This window comes from Sparus aurata, chromosome 4 (assembly GCF_900880675.1).
Source record: "Sparus aurata chromosome 4, fSpaAur1.1, whole genome shotgun sequence".
In the NCBI taxonomy this organism is placed as follows: Eukaryota; Metazoa; Chordata; class Actinopteri; order Spariformes; family Sparidae; genus Sparus; species Sparus aurata.
This window is the reverse complement of record NC_044190.1, coordinates 11676067-11693216: the sequence shown is the minus strand read 5'-3', so window position 1 is coordinate 11693216 and position 17150 is coordinate 11676067. Positions and strand designations below refer to the sequence as shown.

Sequence of the window (17150 nt, the reverse complement as noted above, 5' to 3'; positions counted from 1 at the left end):
TATAGTTCCACTTTGTAAGAAAGTAGATTTATGAGTTGCATTCCTAACTCGTCAAACGCTGTAGGCCGGGTCGGCCACCATTCCAAAGCATTAGTATCTGATTACTTGGGAATGAGACTAAATTCAACTTTCTCACAAAGTAGACCTTTAAAATGTGTTAACAGGTCTTGGGGAGTACATCTGCATATGTGACAAAAATAGTATAAATCTCTCAGTGGCTCAGAGGAAGCTGCATGTTATAATACATTTTCTCCAGTGAAGTCAATCAGTGATTAAGTTGCAATGTCGGGGTCAAGTTTTCACCAGGTTTCCACCCTCCACTAGTCTAGGATTGCACTCCTGTTGTGTGCCTATTACCTACAATGCAAATATTATTATTATTATTTTTAAAATTTTTCACAGTGAACCTGCAGTAAATCCACAGTGAAAAAACAAGGAAGGAGTCATTTGAAAAGTTGTACTGTGTTGGTGGCGTTGCCCTTTAACCAATGCTCAACTGCTATGAAGTTTATGATAAATTAGCTTCTAAATGGAACATATCTGTGTGTCCAGTTTTGAATATAATGTTAATGTGATCCCATATTCAGTATAAATGCAGTGGATACAGATGCAAGAGACAAGGAAAACAGGAGTTCAGTCTGCTGCTTCTTCCTCTTTTCTCAGAATGTCATTTACATGTTTTTTTTGTACTTCCTGTGAACCTCTTTGATTTCAACAGGTTTCCTCACTTGCATTTGCTCCACCATCATATCAGCTGCACTGCAGAGTACTCTTGTGAGACAACATCATTTTGACATTAACTCAGCAACATGAAAAGGTAAGCTGTGTTTTGATGTGTCTCTCAGAGTCATTAAAGTTACCTATTTATACCGATGCTCATATGAGACCCATCTATTGTTTGTTTTTTTTAACTAAGACTATGGATATGGCCTGTTGCTGCAATTGTTGATTGCATCAATATATTTGGTTGAGTGATTCTGTTTCTACTTCCCTTTGAGAATAAATGGCACAAATACTTGACCTTCTTTTATTTCAATCTCAAAGTCAGATTTTATTTCTATTTCTTTGCCATACATTTTCAATGACATATGTCTGTAAGTAACGGTTTTTATTCTAAATCAATGCTTTTCACTTAACAGGGTGAAGCGGTATCTCCTCTGTTGGCTGGTGCTGTATTTGGTGTTTCATAAGGGTAACAATCAAAGTTGCAACCGGGATAATAAAAATAGTCTTAGTTCATGTCAGGATCGAAATTCAAAACAATGTCAAGGCTCAAGTCGCTGTACACCCTCCAAAGGAAAAAAAGCAGGTCATACACTTTAATTGGTTTTTCTTTTCTTTTTTTTTTATTATCAGGATTGTATTTGGAAATACACATTTAATGTATATCTTGAATATGATTAAATCGTTATTTTACTCTACAGGGATTTGGGATACCAGTTGTTGTATGGAAGATATAAACAACATTTTGGAAAAGGGAACTGGGCGCAATACTATCGAGTATGTATTTTGATTCTGTAACCAATTTGACAAGTGTTAAGATCCTATTGTCATGTAAAGATCTGTTTTGTGTGTGTGTGTTTTAGAGTAATCCAAAAAGAAAATCAGATTCAAAGGTCCAGTGTTTAGGATTTATAACGGCTTATTGCTTATAATGTTATTGTTCTTTTTCACAAGCGCCATAAAGAGTCTAGAACGAATGCTAGAGGAAACAGAGGTGAATGAGACTACACCCATATCCGTCAAACGCTTAGTGGCCATCCTGCACAGACCCAAAGGCCTTTTCAGAGGCCTTGAAATTAATGCAAATGAGACAAAGGTAAGACTATATTAAAATTAAAAATCAGAATGATATTTTTTTTACTTCGTTGTAGAGTTTTTTTTGTTTCTTCTTTTTTTTTGCCATGTTAGCAGCATAACTTAAGCTATTGTATTGTCTGCAATGCATGCTTTGGTTGTTGATCCAAGCTGCACATTTATTGATTATTACTGGATGGGTTGGCATGAACACATTAACTTCTGTACAGACAGTCATGGTGAGCAGACCATGCATCCTCATGACTTTGGTGATTCTCTGACATGTCCTGTGGTGCCAGCGGCATATGTCACTAACCTCAATAACTGAATTTTGCTACAGTCATTCATGCTTCCCAAAGGGTGCAATCAAATTACTTTGCTGATCTTCTAACATTGCCTCTAGCAGCACCATCAGGAGAAAAGAAACAAGATTGTAACTCAAATACCTGCATTACACATTCACATCAGCCTCAGCTGTGCTTTGTGTTAGTTCTAAAACGATAACGCACTGCCTACTGGAAATCCATTCCACATGATGTGTTTGTGTAAAAATTAGGATGTGATGCAACTTACAAGACTGGGTATGAATTATGAATGTATTATGCAGTGTGCATTGACACAAACTTAGATGTAGGAGTTGCGGTTTTTACAGGTTTTTAAATCCTCTCCCTGTTTTTGCTTTGTGCCTTTGATGTAGGCAATGTCAGCCGTGGCTGTCACCAACAGCAAAGTGAGAGTTCAACTGCCAAAAGAGTTGTGCGTCGGATCAGACAACACGATTGTGTTCTGCATGCTTACCTGGCCTGAAACAAACGGGGTCAGAGACTACATTTTTTTATGTTGTTTTTAAAGACAATAATCTATAGCTATAGTTCAAATAAGTGTATATTAATTTTATATACATTATTAACTTTATACTATTCTATTAGATACTAGTCAGATGCATATCTACAACATTTTGAATGGGAGGCCTGTTTGCAGTACAAGGTCAGAAGATAATTTTTTTTAAAAGCTACTGAATAAAAAAATGTTTTATAGAAGTATCGAAGTCAAAGTAAATTACAAAAAATCAACTAAAACATGCATAGGAGTTTGTCTCTGATTTAAGTTTCTGAATGACCTTGACTATAATACTTCTATTAAACATTTCTATTCATTGGCTTGTTTACAAAGATACAAAAAAAAAAATTATCTCCTGACCTTCTACTGCAAACAGGCCTCAAACAGGTCGGAGGCATATCTACAACATTTTAAATGGGATCCCATTTAAAATGTTGTAGATATGCCTCCGACCAGGGACGTGCACATGATTATAGAGGGGCAGGGGCTCAAAGTCAGAAAAGGGCAGTACGTGCGCGCGCCAAAATCTTTTTCAGGCCTTAATAACACAATATGTAGATTAACTTAAAATTAGTAAACAAAGTACTTATAAAAAGCTAACTACTTAGCTGTTTATCCCGTGTAGCTGTGAGTGATATGCAATTGCCATTTCTTTTGTGTCAACAAATTACTGTCAACATGAGTTTATTCTCATCATCATAATACTGAGATTTGGAAGACATGCAATTCAGCTGCAATTCTTAAAAAGCAATAAAACACTGGTTTATTATTAGGCTGTTTATTGGAGGGCAAGTGCAAACTAGAAATACAGGCTAAACATCTAAAAATGTTACAAAACCAAGAAATGACTACTGTGAATGTTAGTAGGAATGTTAGTAGGAACAGCCACAGTCACAGTAAACTCAACATCTGGAATAAGTTTAAGATTTGTGGCAAGATAAACAGCCGACAGACAGCTGTCACATTAGATTATTAACTCTCATTAAAAAGCAGTTAGCTTAACAAGCACCTGGACACTCTTCTGAAATGTGACTCATATTTAAGCACGTTGAATAAGTGACAGGCGATTTGGAAGTTATGTTAATGGGTTTGTAACTCACAAAGGTTCAAGTCGCCCCACTGTCACGTCTCATCTACGTGCGTGGTGGAGTTCTTATGAGGCAGCGGCTTCTCTTTCTCTCTCTCTCTCTCTCTCTCTCGCTCTCTCTCTCTCTCTCTCTCTCTCTCTCTCTCTATCTTTGTCTTCAAAATAAGAGCTTTACATTGCACCCCATTGGTGTTTAGAACTGGGTTCTTAGCGGGGGGGCTTTTAATTTGAAAGTAGCGACAGTTCGTAGAGAGAGACAGAGCGGAGCCGCAGCGGACAGAGAAGCGGCTTTAGGCTCAACACACTCACAACACCATATTATGAGGAAATACGTACGGTAGATTTTTATACCGCCGGTTTTTTGGCATCCCTTTGCACAACAGGAATTTATGTATTCATTAAAAAACACACAAAAAGGGCACTTTATAATACGAGGCAAAAAGGGCAGGGGCTCAAGCACCCTTTGGGCCTTATGTGTGCACATGCCTGCCTCCGACCAGGATACAGGAAATTTAAATCAATGTGTGAAAAACAAATGTGTGTTATATGTCACAGGATGTAGGCGCCGAAACTTACTTGGGCCTGGATACCTTTGTATTCACACTCATATTACAGGTTCATTTCATTTGGAAATGAACCAAATAGTTGAAGTTCCATTATTACTTGACACAATATGTCAATTGTGGTTAAAGGAACAATCTACCCTACAGCAGTATAAGGAATCATTTTGTTGCCAGAATAAATTTCTCTACTGCATGCATGATTTAATAATTGCAGTTTTTGTGCCTCATAGAAGAGTGAACAAGGTTGGGGCTCTGTAATTGAAAAGAGGAACACTGTGAAATGTTGCAAATCTATCTTGAGTTATCTGATCACAAGTTGACAGATCTCAGTACAGGTTTGAATGCTAACAAGACGCATTTTAGATCTGATCACTAACACCAAATTCGGAGGTGGTTTGAAATGCATGTGAGCACATTCTTTTAGCAGTGTGTACAGACATGTGCCCATGGCCACATTGATGGATCACCAACTCAAATGACATCCTCTGCAAAACAAGAAGAAGTCACAATAGCGGCATAATGGATAATGAACTCTCTGATTCTGTTATTTGGTTCACTGAGGTGCAATCTAACCATCCTGATCAAACCATTGAACTAGTTGCGCCATATACCCAGACCCACTGAAGTGCATTATTTGCAGTTTGTAAACTAATAAAACTTTGCGAAACAGCTGTGGCAAATTTGAAATTAATCATGCCTCCTTGTTAAATTTAGCATTAAGTGCAATAATCAAAGGTAGGGAAGGCGAATGTGGTGAAAGAAAGTTGATTGATCTCATTCCCAGGTCGTCAAGTACGAACACTTTTAGTTAGAACTGACAACCTTGGAATGAGACTTTACAATCAGCTATCTCTCTCCAGAATCACCGTTGACACTTTTAAGTTGTTTCTTTCCTTGTTAAAAGTACTGTTTTGTCATGGCATCACTGTACCAGCCTTTATAAAAGTCGACAACATTTTATTGACAATAAACATATAAAATTTAGAAATATTTGAAGCAGCATCCAATATACGCTATTTTGTCATCCTTATAAAAAATTCACCTCGAGAAACTTTATAAGTGATTTCTGAAGTGGGTGTGGCCTGGGGACTCTATAGCACCCCTGGAATATGTCAAAATTCACATATATGAACAAAATTCGATATGCATATGTATCATGACCAGACGCACAAAATACCTATTTAGACCCGTACCCACAGTCAAACAGGAAGTCAGCCATTTAGATTTTCGCTGCCGTTTTGACCCATTTCCAGACCTCGTACTTTAACAAACTCCTCCAGACTTCACATTCTGTCTGCTTCATTCTCAGACCTTGAGGATGAAAAGTTGTCAAAAACATTTGAATACGTCATATCTGGTGGGGGTGATGGCAGTCCATTTCGATGTTTCACCATAAAGCAGGAAAACCTTATAACTTAAACGTTCTAAATTGCTCGAACATGTAGAGGTTGTCGCCCTGAATATGTCTATGCATCAGTACTGTGTCATATCCATAGCGCCACCCACTTGACACAGGAAGACACACAAACATCATCCAATTTACATGACATTTACTGCTTCTTTTCTCCACATCATACACTACCACATGACATGCAAGTAACAGGTGAGCGTGCCCTCCGACAGCGCCGCAGCCCAACGTGCGAGCGAGGGCTCATTCATCGCTACTTGCAGCTTTAATTGATCTTGGAATGACACAATGTTTCTTCTCCAATTAGACACTAGATTCTCATTTTAACCACAGAAAAACAAAAGTTAAGTGAGATAAATTGGGCATAGCTTTATTCATTTCAAGCAGCCCAATTCCCAGGATAAATGTTTTTGCTGTTGTAACTTTATGTCTTTTTAGGTTGAATTTTCTATTTCTCTGTTGTCACAACACTGTGCTAATGCTCAGCTTAGGTAAGGCATGAAATCCACTTGGTCAGGGTTAGGAAAACATCACAAAATACCTGTTTTGGTCACCACGATAATGGATGGAGATGGTTTGACTTGAAAAAAAGGGAGGAAATATCTTAAGGTGCTAGTGAAAATATCCACTGGTCAATAGACGGTCAGTCATTTGACAGCCTTGTTGGCTGTTATAACACCTCCACTTTCCCCTCCATGTCCTGGAGTCAGCTAAAACAGTAAGCATAAGATGTAAATGTGATATACCAAATTTACTACATCAACCTGAGATATCTGTAGTTTGCAGAAATGTAAAAATAACATTATATTCTGGCAAATGGGCTGTTTCAAAATGCTGATACTATGACCAGAGTTGTATTTCATTAAATAAATTAGATAAAATATAGTTACAAACTACATAAATAGACAAACACTAAACACTAAAGCTGCTATTGAATGTAATAGGACAAATATTGTAGTAATATGACACATAAACTAGGTGTTTTTTATGTGTTTCTAAAGGTCTCTCAAGGTTAGTAACTGTGCCACAATGACACAGGCGGAAGTCTATCACAAAAGAGGAAGTGGTTTTAATGTCCAACTAAATATATCAATATCCTCAAATGCTGCAACACATGTTGCTTCGTGCACAAACAGAATTCTTTTGTAACTAAGAGGTAGTTTCTCTTTTGGTCTTCACTATTGGGGTTGCAGTAATGTTCAAAATGTAATAGAACAACATTTTAGTTGAGAGAGGTTCCAATGAATGGCAATGGGTAGACAGTAAAGGGTACAAGATTTCTAGAACATGTAAATGACTGTAAATGATTATGGTTTATAATTGTCTTGGAGAAACTGTCCAGCTAACTGATTGTGTGTTGTACTATAGACCATATGGGAAGCCCCAGGTGAAATATACGAGAGCAGACTGATCGGCCTGAGTGTACGTGGCAAGAACGTATCCGGACTACAGGAACGTGTCAACATCACCATGAATCTCACTTTGAAAGAAAATGTAACAACAACTTTCATTCACCACTTTTTCTGTAACATATATATAATGTATACATATAAAAACTATATAATGCAAACTTGATGTATTGTTGCTTCATAGGAGACCAGAGAACCCATGTGTGCATTCTTTAATTTTTCAACACAAAGTAAGTGCATCACATCTGTCATAATAAATAACAATAATATGTATTTGTTATGAAGAAGATAAATTAGATTTATTATGCTTTCACACATGATCAACCACATGATGTAGTGGAAATGTAACAGAATCATTTGTTTAATGATCAGTTTGTTTGACTTACCAGATTATAGCAGCTATGGTTGTGAAACCCTGTGGAAACATGGTCAGAATCACGTCACCTGCTCCTGTGACCACCTGACATACTTCGGTGTGCTCATGGTAGGCTTGGCTTTTTTCATCATAAAGAGGAACTATACAGAGAGAATCCCAACAAAGCAACCAGTTTATCAAGACTGCGTTTTCAGTACAAGTGAATATGAAACTGAATCTGCACTCCATTCTAAAATGTCTAAAAAGTAAAATGGGATATTGTTATCATAAAACACAGTACAAATATTCTGCAAAAAAGATATTTTTCATAGCAGACACTCTGACTTCACAGTAGGAAAAGCATAGGTGTTAATAAGAAGATTAACAATGTGTCTATTCAAATGTACCTGACATTGTGACAATTAACCAGCATGCTCAACCAGGACCCGACACTGGAGCAGCTAGAGTTGGACTTGACTTTCTTATCTTAAGGGGAAATTATTTTTCACAACACTATACCCATCAGTCAAACTGTACATACAACAGACAGTATACAAAAACAGTACATACAACAACTGTAACACTAAAAAAGAAAAAATAAACAAAACACAATAACAAACAGCAGCTACAAAACCATACTGTTCAGGTTGGGTCTGTTCAGTGAGGCCTATCATTTAGGGTAGTTATAGCTGATGGGATCAGGCTCTTCCCAAAGTGAGCGCTTCTTCATCTCAGTGCTCTGTAGCTTAATCAAATATAACCACTATTGTTTTTATCATTTCCACCTGTGTTCTTTCTACTGTGACAAGGTGAAATCTCTCAGTGAAAATAGCCTATTAAAGGAATGTAAACAGCAGACTACAAGAGTGACCAGATTAATTTAGATACCCAAAAAATAACACTTTTCTCTCCATGTTGAAACTGGCTGCTGCTGGTTCTGGTGTGAAATTGTGAAAAAAAAGCCAAGGACATAAAATGTACTGTACACTACAAACTGTATTTACTTTAAAATTAGAATGTGATATTATACTGACAGTAGTTAGAATAGTCTATCTAGTTTCTAGAACAACCCATGTTTGCAAACATATTAAGATCAGTATGTCTTATTTACTGATTTTTATGGTACATGGCCTACATACAGTGCTCCTTGCTAAAATAGTTTCTAAAGTCACCTCCTATTATTCTAATTGTGCAGTTTTGGCTGCTGCAAATAAGGCTACTGCAAAATGTGTAGCAGAGATACTGTAGCCATTCTACAATGAATTGCCCTGTGGTATCCTGTTTAATAGGGGAGGTTGGCAGGGATAGCATTTGGGTTTTATTAAAATGTGTGAATTAATTATGTGGAATATTAAAAGAATCAAACTGTTTTTAAATTGCTAACTCTGCCTCTCTGACATTAAAAAGTATGCTTCATTGAAACATCATTGTTATGAAATGTGATACTCTGCATTGCTTCGTGGAATTAAGAATTACTATGTACTGTAGTTTCATTCTTGTTGCAACCACTAAATGTCAAAGACAAAGAAAAACAAATCCAATTCTACTCGTAAGTGACTTTAAGTAAAACTGGCAATACTGCACATACAATATACACATAAAGATATCAGTATTTCCATCATCAGCAAAATGTCTGGGTATTCTGATTTTATTACATTATATCATGCACACAGATGCTATAATTATATTTATTAGATTATTATTACTGATGCACTGACATACTGATTTATCAACACAAAGCCTCTGTACTAAAGCTAGAGAAAGTGGAGCTAATTTAATTTACATTATATCCATTCGAGTGGTTTAATTACTAATGCCGCATCTTAAGTTATAAATGTATTAAGTTTAAAGCCAACATTTTCTGTATCTTTGTTCTTTCTCCACAGGTGTCTGCTAATATCAGCCCTAAAGACCAGCAGATTCTGACATTAATCACTCTGATAGGCTGCAGTATTTCTCTTTTTGCCTTGGTCCTCACAATCCTGCTCTTCATCACAAATAAGTAATATATTCTTCCCTGGTGCATGACTCTCCTGTCATTTTTTATTGTTCTTCATTCCTCCTCATCTGACCTCGGCTCTGATATATTTTCAGGCACAACAGCACCCTTCTCTCCTTGTTCCCATCACTTCTCCAGCTCTCTACTTCCTCCTTTGTTCGACTTCTGGCTGCGCTTTCTTGATGACTTTGTCCAATTGTTTTCTTCTCTTATCTTAACCTGTGAATACAGTGTGCTCTCCCTTCTTTTCTGTTATTCACATTTTGTGTGCCCTTCCTTCCTTATTTTCTTTCTCTCATCCTTCCTTCCAGCCTTCTTTTCTTCCTCCACTTTATATGACCTAATTTTATTAAAACCATGGTATGACAATGAAATCTGCACATTATCAAGCACTTACCACAGATAATTTCTCCTCCGTTTGACAGAACAATCAGGGCAGACGTCTCCATGAAGGTCCACATCAATCTAGCTATTGCCTTGATCCTCCTCAACTTGCACTTCCTCCCCAGTCACACAGTGGCAGAGCTGTCCTCCACAGGGCTCTGTCTGTATGTGGCCCTTACTCTTCATTTTTCCTTGCTGGCCACTTTCAGCTGGATGGCAATTGAGGGGTTCCACCTCTATCTTCTGTTAATCAGAGTCTTTAACATCTATGTCAGGAGATACCTGCTCAAGATCAGCCTGGTGGGATGGGGTGAGTAGAGCCACCAAGCACAGGGACATGTGAGATGAAGGTATCAGTCAACAAACTTTGGACTGATTCAACCCTTAAGTTAAAAGATAAATCTCTCTCTTAATCTGTTTGTTTCAGGTGTCCCTGCAGTCATTGTATCCCTGGTGGTCATCATAGACACTGACACATATGGACGCGTGCCTCTGGACTTATCTAACTCAAACAGCACTGCGATGTACGGGAGTAGCAGGATCAAAATTTGCAAGCATGTGGAATCTAGACTAATAATTAACTTGTATTTATTGGTGTTGCATGTGCATTGGGGGTTTTGGAATTTGAATATTTTGACTGCATACAGCAGAAGCTTTTTTCACATTTTTTTTTTCACATTTTGGTAACACTTTATTTCACAGGTCTTAAAATTTCAGGGTAAATAAGTGTTAATTACCAAGCAGCGTATTTTTGAATTTTCTTTCAAATAACCAGAATAATTACCTCAGAATGTTTTGAAGATTACATCAATATTATTTGATAGTAATATTCTGCTATTTTGAATAAGCATTTAATAAATAACTGGTATTTTTCTTAAAAAAAAAATGGATTTCCAGGAAACTTCCATCTGGTTTCTGCTAAACTTTCTGCATCTTAACTTCCAACCAGTTAAAAAGTAAAATGACATCATCAGCAGGACTTAAGCACAGAATAGCTTCCTGGAAATGTATACAGTAAAAAAAAAAAAGAAGCTGCCTGTGGGAAGAAACTGTTATTCAGTCTGTTTGTCCTTGATCTGATAGATCTATATCTCCTCCCAGAGCACAAAGGGGAGAACAGGTCATGTCTGGGGTCCTTAACAATACAGCTGGCCTTCTTTTTGAGTCAGCCAGTGTAAATGTCTCTGAGAGGGAGTAGTGTCACCCCGATGACACGCTCCGCTGCCCTCACCACCCGCTGTAGGTCCTTCCTGTCCTGTGCTGTTCAGCTGGAGAACCACACTGTGCAGCAGTAGGTCAGGAGCAGGGACGTACGCATGATCATAGAGGGGCAGGGGCTCAAAGTCAGAAAAGGGCAGTACGTGCACGCCAAATTTTTTTTCAGGCCTTTATAACATAATATGTAGATTAATTCATGCAAAATTATTAAACAAAGTACTCATAAAAAGCTAACTACTTAGCTGTGTATCCTGTGTAGCTGTGACTGATATATATTTAAAAAACACACAAAAAGGGCACTTTTTAATACGAGGCAAAAAGGGCAGGGGCTCAAGCACCCCTTGGGCCTTATGTGTGCACGTGCCTGATCAGAAGGCTATCTATCGTTAACCGATAGAAGCTGGACAGCAGGTGTTGAGGGAGGTGAGCGTGCTTTAGCTTCCTGAGGAAGTAAAGTCTCTGTTGGGCCTTCCCCACCTGATGAGAGATGTGAGTGCTCTAGGTGAGGTCGGTCGAGGGGAGGGGACTGAGGACAAACTCCTGTGGTGGATGATAAGTGGCCTCCCATCCTCACGTTTTGTTGTCTGTTGCTGAGGAAGACCAGTATCCATGTGCACAGTGAATTGCCTAAGCTCAGGTTGCTCAGTTTGTAGATTAGTTTGTGGGGGATGACGGTGTTAAATGCTGAGCTGATGTCCAGAAACAGCACTCTTACATACGTGTTGGTGGTTGGTCCAGGTGTGTAAGGGCTGTGTGGAGTGCTGTGTTGACAGCATCCTCTTTTGAACTTTTCTCACGGTAAGCAAACTGGTGTTGGTCCGGGTCAGCAGGGATGGCAGATTTGATGTGAGAGAGGATGAGTCTCTCAAAACATTTGGTAATTATGGGGGTGAAAGCAACTGGGCGATAGTCATTAGGACAGTTCACTGTACTTTTCTTTGTGACTGGGATGATGGTTGCAGACTTCAGGCAGGTAGGGACTGCAGATTGTAGTAGCGAGATGAAGATGGTGGTGAAAACCTCTGCTAGCTGGTCTGCACAGGCCTTGAGAATCCTGCCAGCTGCCGTCTGGACCAGCTGCTTTCCTCACATTGACTCTATGCAGGGTGGATCTGTCCTCATGTTGGCCTAGCTGAATGGCGTTGACCTTACCTGGTAGTGCCGGATGTGTTTCAGCAGCAATCAGGTGGTCAAAGCAAGAAAAGAAGTAGTTGAGGGAGTCTGGCAATGTGTGGTCTGTGGAGTTGGTGGCTGTGTAGCTGTCCTTGTAGCCAGTCAGAGTCTTTATCCCTTGCCACATGCTTCTGGAGTTGTTGCTGTTGAAGTGATCCTCTATGCGCTGCTTATTCCTGCATTTGGCCTCATTGATGCCTCTCCTCAGGCTTTGCCGTGCTTGCTTGTAGGCCTGCAGGTCCCCAGACTTAAAGCAGAATCCTGTGTTCTGAGCAGGGTCTGTTTAACCACGGTCTCTGGTAGGGGAGCACTGTAACAGTTTTTGTCTCTGAAATGGTTTCAGCACAGATGTTAATGTATGAAAGGACAGCTGGTGTGTGTCCCTGCAGGTCCGTCCCCTCAGCAAAAACATCCCAGTGTGTGTCCTCGAAGCAGTCCTGCAGGGCTGAGGTGGCTTCCTCAGTCCATACTTTGACTGTCTTCGTAGTTGGTCTTTGTCTACTGCTGAGAGTTTTGTATACCTGGTAATTAAAAACAAATTCTAATATGCCACTTGGCAATCACCACCCACTCACCAAGATATTTGTGGACCTGTAAAATGAAATGTCACCGACCTTTTTAATCCAGAATTCACGTTTGATTATGCAGTGTGAGACAACATCTATACTCCCTTTCTTTATAGATGCTATTTACGCAACGACATGGTGAAGAAGGTGACTACAGTGGGAGTTTTCAGCTTGGTGTTCCTCTTTAATGTGATCATGCTGGGGGTGATGGTCCGACGAGTTTTGAGCCTCCGCCACAGCAAAGAGGTGAGAGTGAACCTGCATTCTGTGTGGCCAGCTCTTCTTGTCTTTAAAAATGATCTGCAGGATGAGTCTGATGTTTCATTCACTTCTCACTATCAGCCTTCCTAAAACAACCAAACAACTTACAATTAATTGATCCTTCTAACAAGTACTTTCGGTTTATTCCTCTGTGCCATAAAGCTCCATTTAATGGAGTGGACTTTGTTTAAATTTGTTAAATATGTACTCGTTAAAATCATAGTTGCCGAACTTACGCATACAACCTGTAAAGGTGGACTACAGTCTCTCATATAAGCAGTGTTGGGAATAATGGCGTTAGAATAAACGGCGTTACTAATGGCGTTACTTTTTTCAGTAACGGGTAATCTAACTAATTGCTATTTCCATCGTTACAACGCCGTTACCGTTACCGACTATTAAATGTGGCGCATTACAAACTGAAGCTGATCATTGAAGCTGTTGTCAGCCGACTCGGCTCTCAGCCACTGGAGCTGCAGAGCTGTTTTTTTTTCCTCCGGTGAGGGAGGAGGGAGGGGTGAGACATCCGCATAAGTGATGATGATTGGCTCTCTAACACTGAGTGAGAGTTCTTAAGCCAATCAGTGGCAATGTTTGGTTTACACATAAGCCACACACACACACAGCAGCCTCACACACACAAACTAGCAGAGGTGAGCTGCAGCAATGGCGAGTCCGGAGGGAAAGTTAACGTTCTCTAAGTGGAAGTTCAGACACTACTTTAATCTCCTTTGTCCACGTCTGTTGTAAGCAACTCTAATCTAATGAAGCATCTCTCAACGGCACAAAACTAACACTGGCCAAAAACTCTGTTGCTGACGCTGTTGATGATGACAGCAGGTCAGGTGTGGCTACGTGAGCTCCGCTAACAGCTTCACAAAAACTTGTGACACAGGCTGAACTGAATGCAATGATAGACAGGTATGTTGTTGAGAACTTGCTCCCGTTATCAACAGTTGACTCAGACTCCTTCAGAGCACTCATTGGTTTAATATCGGGGAGAGCAGGTGCCGGTCCGCCATGCAGAAATACATTTTCTAAATACATATGTAGATGCAGAGTACGCTAAAATGACTGCCGAGCTCAAAAGGGCGAAGAAATACAAGTAACGCAATAGTTACTTTTCCTGGTAACTAATTACTTTTATAGTGGAGTAATTCTGTTACTAACTCAGTTACTTTTTGGGAGAAGTAACTAGAAACTATAACTAATTACTTTTTAAGTAATTTTTTTTTTTTTTGCCCAACACTGCATGTAAGGCATTCAAAATGGTGATGGATGACTCCTGATTTTAAACAAATTAAGAAGACAACTCTGTTTCCTCGCCCGGAATGGCGTCACTGGGCCCCACCCTGGAGCCAGGCCTGTGGTTGGGGCTCGTCCCCACGGGACCTGGCCGGGCACAGCCCGAATGAGCAACATGGGCCCGCCCTCCAGTAGGCTCACCACCCGCAGGAGAGTTCAGAAGGGGCTGGCGCAGTGTGATTTGGGTGGCAGTCGTGGGCTGGGGCCCCCGACGACCCAATCCTTGGGCGGTGACTCTAGACATGGGGACATGGAATGTCACCTCGCTGGGGGGAAAGCTAGTGCGGGAGGTTGAGCGGTACTGGCTAGAGATAGTCGGGCTCACCTTCACGCACAGTCCGGGCTCTGGAACCCAACACCTTGAGAGAGGCTGGAGCTGCTGCTCCTCCACATCGAGAGGAGCCAGCTGAGGTGGCTTGGGCATCTGTTTCGGATGCCCCAGGGACGCCTCCCTCGGGGGGCGTTCCTGGCATGTCCCGCTGGGAGGAGACCCTGAGGAAGACCCAGGACACGCTGGAGTGACTTTGTTGCTTGGCTGGCCTGGGAACACCTAGGGATCCTTCCAGAGGATCTGGAGGAAGTGTCCGGGGAGAGGGAAGTCTGGGTGTCCCTGCTCAGGCAGCTGCCCCCGCGACCCGGCCCCGGATAACGCGGAAGAAGATGGATGGATGGATGGATGGAACTCTGCTTCCACTCAAGAGGGGTTTTCAGGACTAGAGACTTTTCTTGATCTGGTTTGTGATCATCAGAGGTATTACGTGCTAATGCATCAATTTACACTCTATTTTGCAGTTTGGACAGAGGAACCATGACAGAGCCAAGCGAGAGATCCTTACCCTGCTAGGAATCACTGTTCTGCTTGGCATACCATGGGGCCTTGTCTTCTTCTCCTTCGGCTACCTGACCACTGCGGGCCTCTATCCCTTCTGCATACTGAACTCACTGCAAGGTCTGCACAGCCTTCCTCCACATGTTCAGTTCTATCCTGCATGTGGTGATATTACTTCAAGCATGACAGAAAGGGTTATATGTGTCAAATATTAAAAATGCTGTAAATGCAAAGTTGATCCTCTTGGTTTTACATTTTATCAAGGTCCGATGGGAAACAACAGTGTGTAACTTTTATACAGAAAGCTTAATATAGCAACTACTTACATGTTTATGCCCAGTCACTACTTTGTATAGCTGTATCATATTTCAAAATAAATGGTCAAAGTCTCTGGATCTTATGACAGGTCGAGGATTTTTATTCACGTTGCAAACTGACAAAATCACTCAAATGTCAAGAGAAAAGAATACTAAGGACAGAGAGACCCTTGTCAATAATAAATGATGTGTCATATTAAAATACATACTTCTGTGTGCAGTGGACATTGGCCTTACTATTTGTATATTGATAAACAGTGAAGAGACACAGTCAGATTTTATCAGAAGCATTTGCATGATCTGCATGACCCTGTCCGCCTGTGTGTTCGCTCTCTAACACTTAGCTGTCTCTGTCAGGTTTCTTCATCTTCCTGTGGTTTGCGATGTCGCTGAGAAAGATTGGTAAATCAGCTGAGACGAGCGGTATAACACACAGCATCAACAGCTGAGCCGGAAGCCAACAAACCAAGTGTTTTGTGTGTGTGTGTGTGTGTGTGTGTGTGTGTGTGTGTGTGTGTGTGTGTCTGTGGACCTGACTCATGTAGGTGACTCTTGAATGATATCATGAATTATTCTAACAACAACAAATGTTGTCATTTGTCTCACATGGTGGTGTGCTCATGAAATGTACTGAGGGTTTTTTGCCAATCTTGAGTACATAGCAGCTCTTCAGCATTTTCATCATGTTTAGCCTATATATTTTCCACAATCCCAGTGTGTGTGTGTTTGTGTGTGTGTGTGTATTTAAATATTTGCAGTGCAGTTTGTTAACCATTAATAATTCACCAAAGTTAATATACCTAATGCAAACATCATGAAACTTTTTTTTCCAAACCATGATGTTATTGTAGAATATATCACATCTTTGTTGACAGACCTGGCTTGCTGTAATAGTGGAGTTTTGACAGTGACATCAGTTCTTCTCCTGTAAACATTAACAAACTTACCTGCACTCATTTTGTTGCAGTGATAAAAACTAATATTTGCATAAAACAAATACCTCCATCAGAACACAAGCACAATTGTATTTGACTTTAAGTTCCCAATCATGAAGTAACACAACCAGCACTGCTCAGTGGTCTGTTTCATCTGGGTAACCTCAGAGGTAAGAAGAGAACAACTCTATGTTCACTGAGTAATGATGTAAATGTTTGAAAATGTTGTCTTTTTTTATTATTTGGGTGTACACTGGGTATTTCTGTGATCATATTGTGAAATTTGTGACTGAGTAATTGTTAAAGGTTTAAAAGTTGATATTTCAATTAGTTTTATTTATATGGATTTTGACAAAATCTTGATCATGGACTTAAGATTTTCCTTTGGTTGGAGCTGTATGACAAATTTTCCTCTATTTGGTCAATGATATGGTCTACATCCATGGCAAGTATGTTCAAGTTTTGCTTGTTCAATATTTTGTTTTACCATTCAGAGAATTTCGCCCATTTTTGTCTATGTTATTTAGGAGTGGGCTGGACTACTGGGAGTTATAAAGAAATGGAAGAAAAACTTCTGTGCCTTTTTGAATATTTAAAATCTTTTTTTTTCTTTAAGGTTTATTTTCTGATTTTGGGAGCTGGACTGTAATATTTGTGTTAATTAAATTTCCTGTAACTTACAAAACTTTTGGACTTTTGATGTT

General features: G+C 39.9%; 1 protein-coding gene across 2 annotated transcripts; it reads left to right on the top strand.

Annotated features, from left to right (window-relative positions):
* Positions 1 to 726: 726 nt before the first annotated feature.
* Positions 727 to 17131, top strand: LOC115579813 (adhesion G-protein coupled receptor G1-like). 2 transcript variants are annotated; one of them, XM_030413494.1, is made up of 14 exons: positions 727 to 817; positions 1140 to 1309; positions 1425 to 1500; positions 1678 to 1819; positions 2495 to 2614; positions 7064 to 7189; positions 7289 to 7334; positions 7494 to 7588; positions 9346 to 9461; positions 9884 to 10152; positions 10270 to 10366; positions 12916 to 13045; positions 15158 to 15314; positions 15869 to 17131. In XM_030413494.1, the coding sequence occupies exons 1-14, from the start codon at positions 810 to 812 to the stop codon at positions 15958 to 15960; spliced, it is 1644 nt and encodes a 547-aa protein (XP_030269354.1). In that variant the 5' UTR covers positions 727 to 809; the 3' UTR covers positions 15961 to 17131. The 2 variants fall into 2 exon arrangements, with proteins under 2 accessions (XP_030269354.1, XP_030269355.1); XM_030413495.1 differs by lacking the exon at positions 2495 to 2614.
* Positions 17132 to 17150: the final 19 nt, after the last annotated feature.

Excerpts from the sequence above, each read along its gene's own strand:
- LOC115579813 (XM_030413494.1), top strand. Across the intron at positions 7,190-7,288 it reads ATCTCACTTTGAAAGAAAAT|GAGACCAGAGAACCCATGTG; the intron begins GTAACAACAACT and ends GTTGCTTCATAG. Across the intron at positions 7,589-9,345 it reads CATACTTCGGTGTGCTCATG|GTGTCTGCTAATATCAGCCC; the intron begins GTAGGCTTGGCT and ends CTTTCTCCACAG.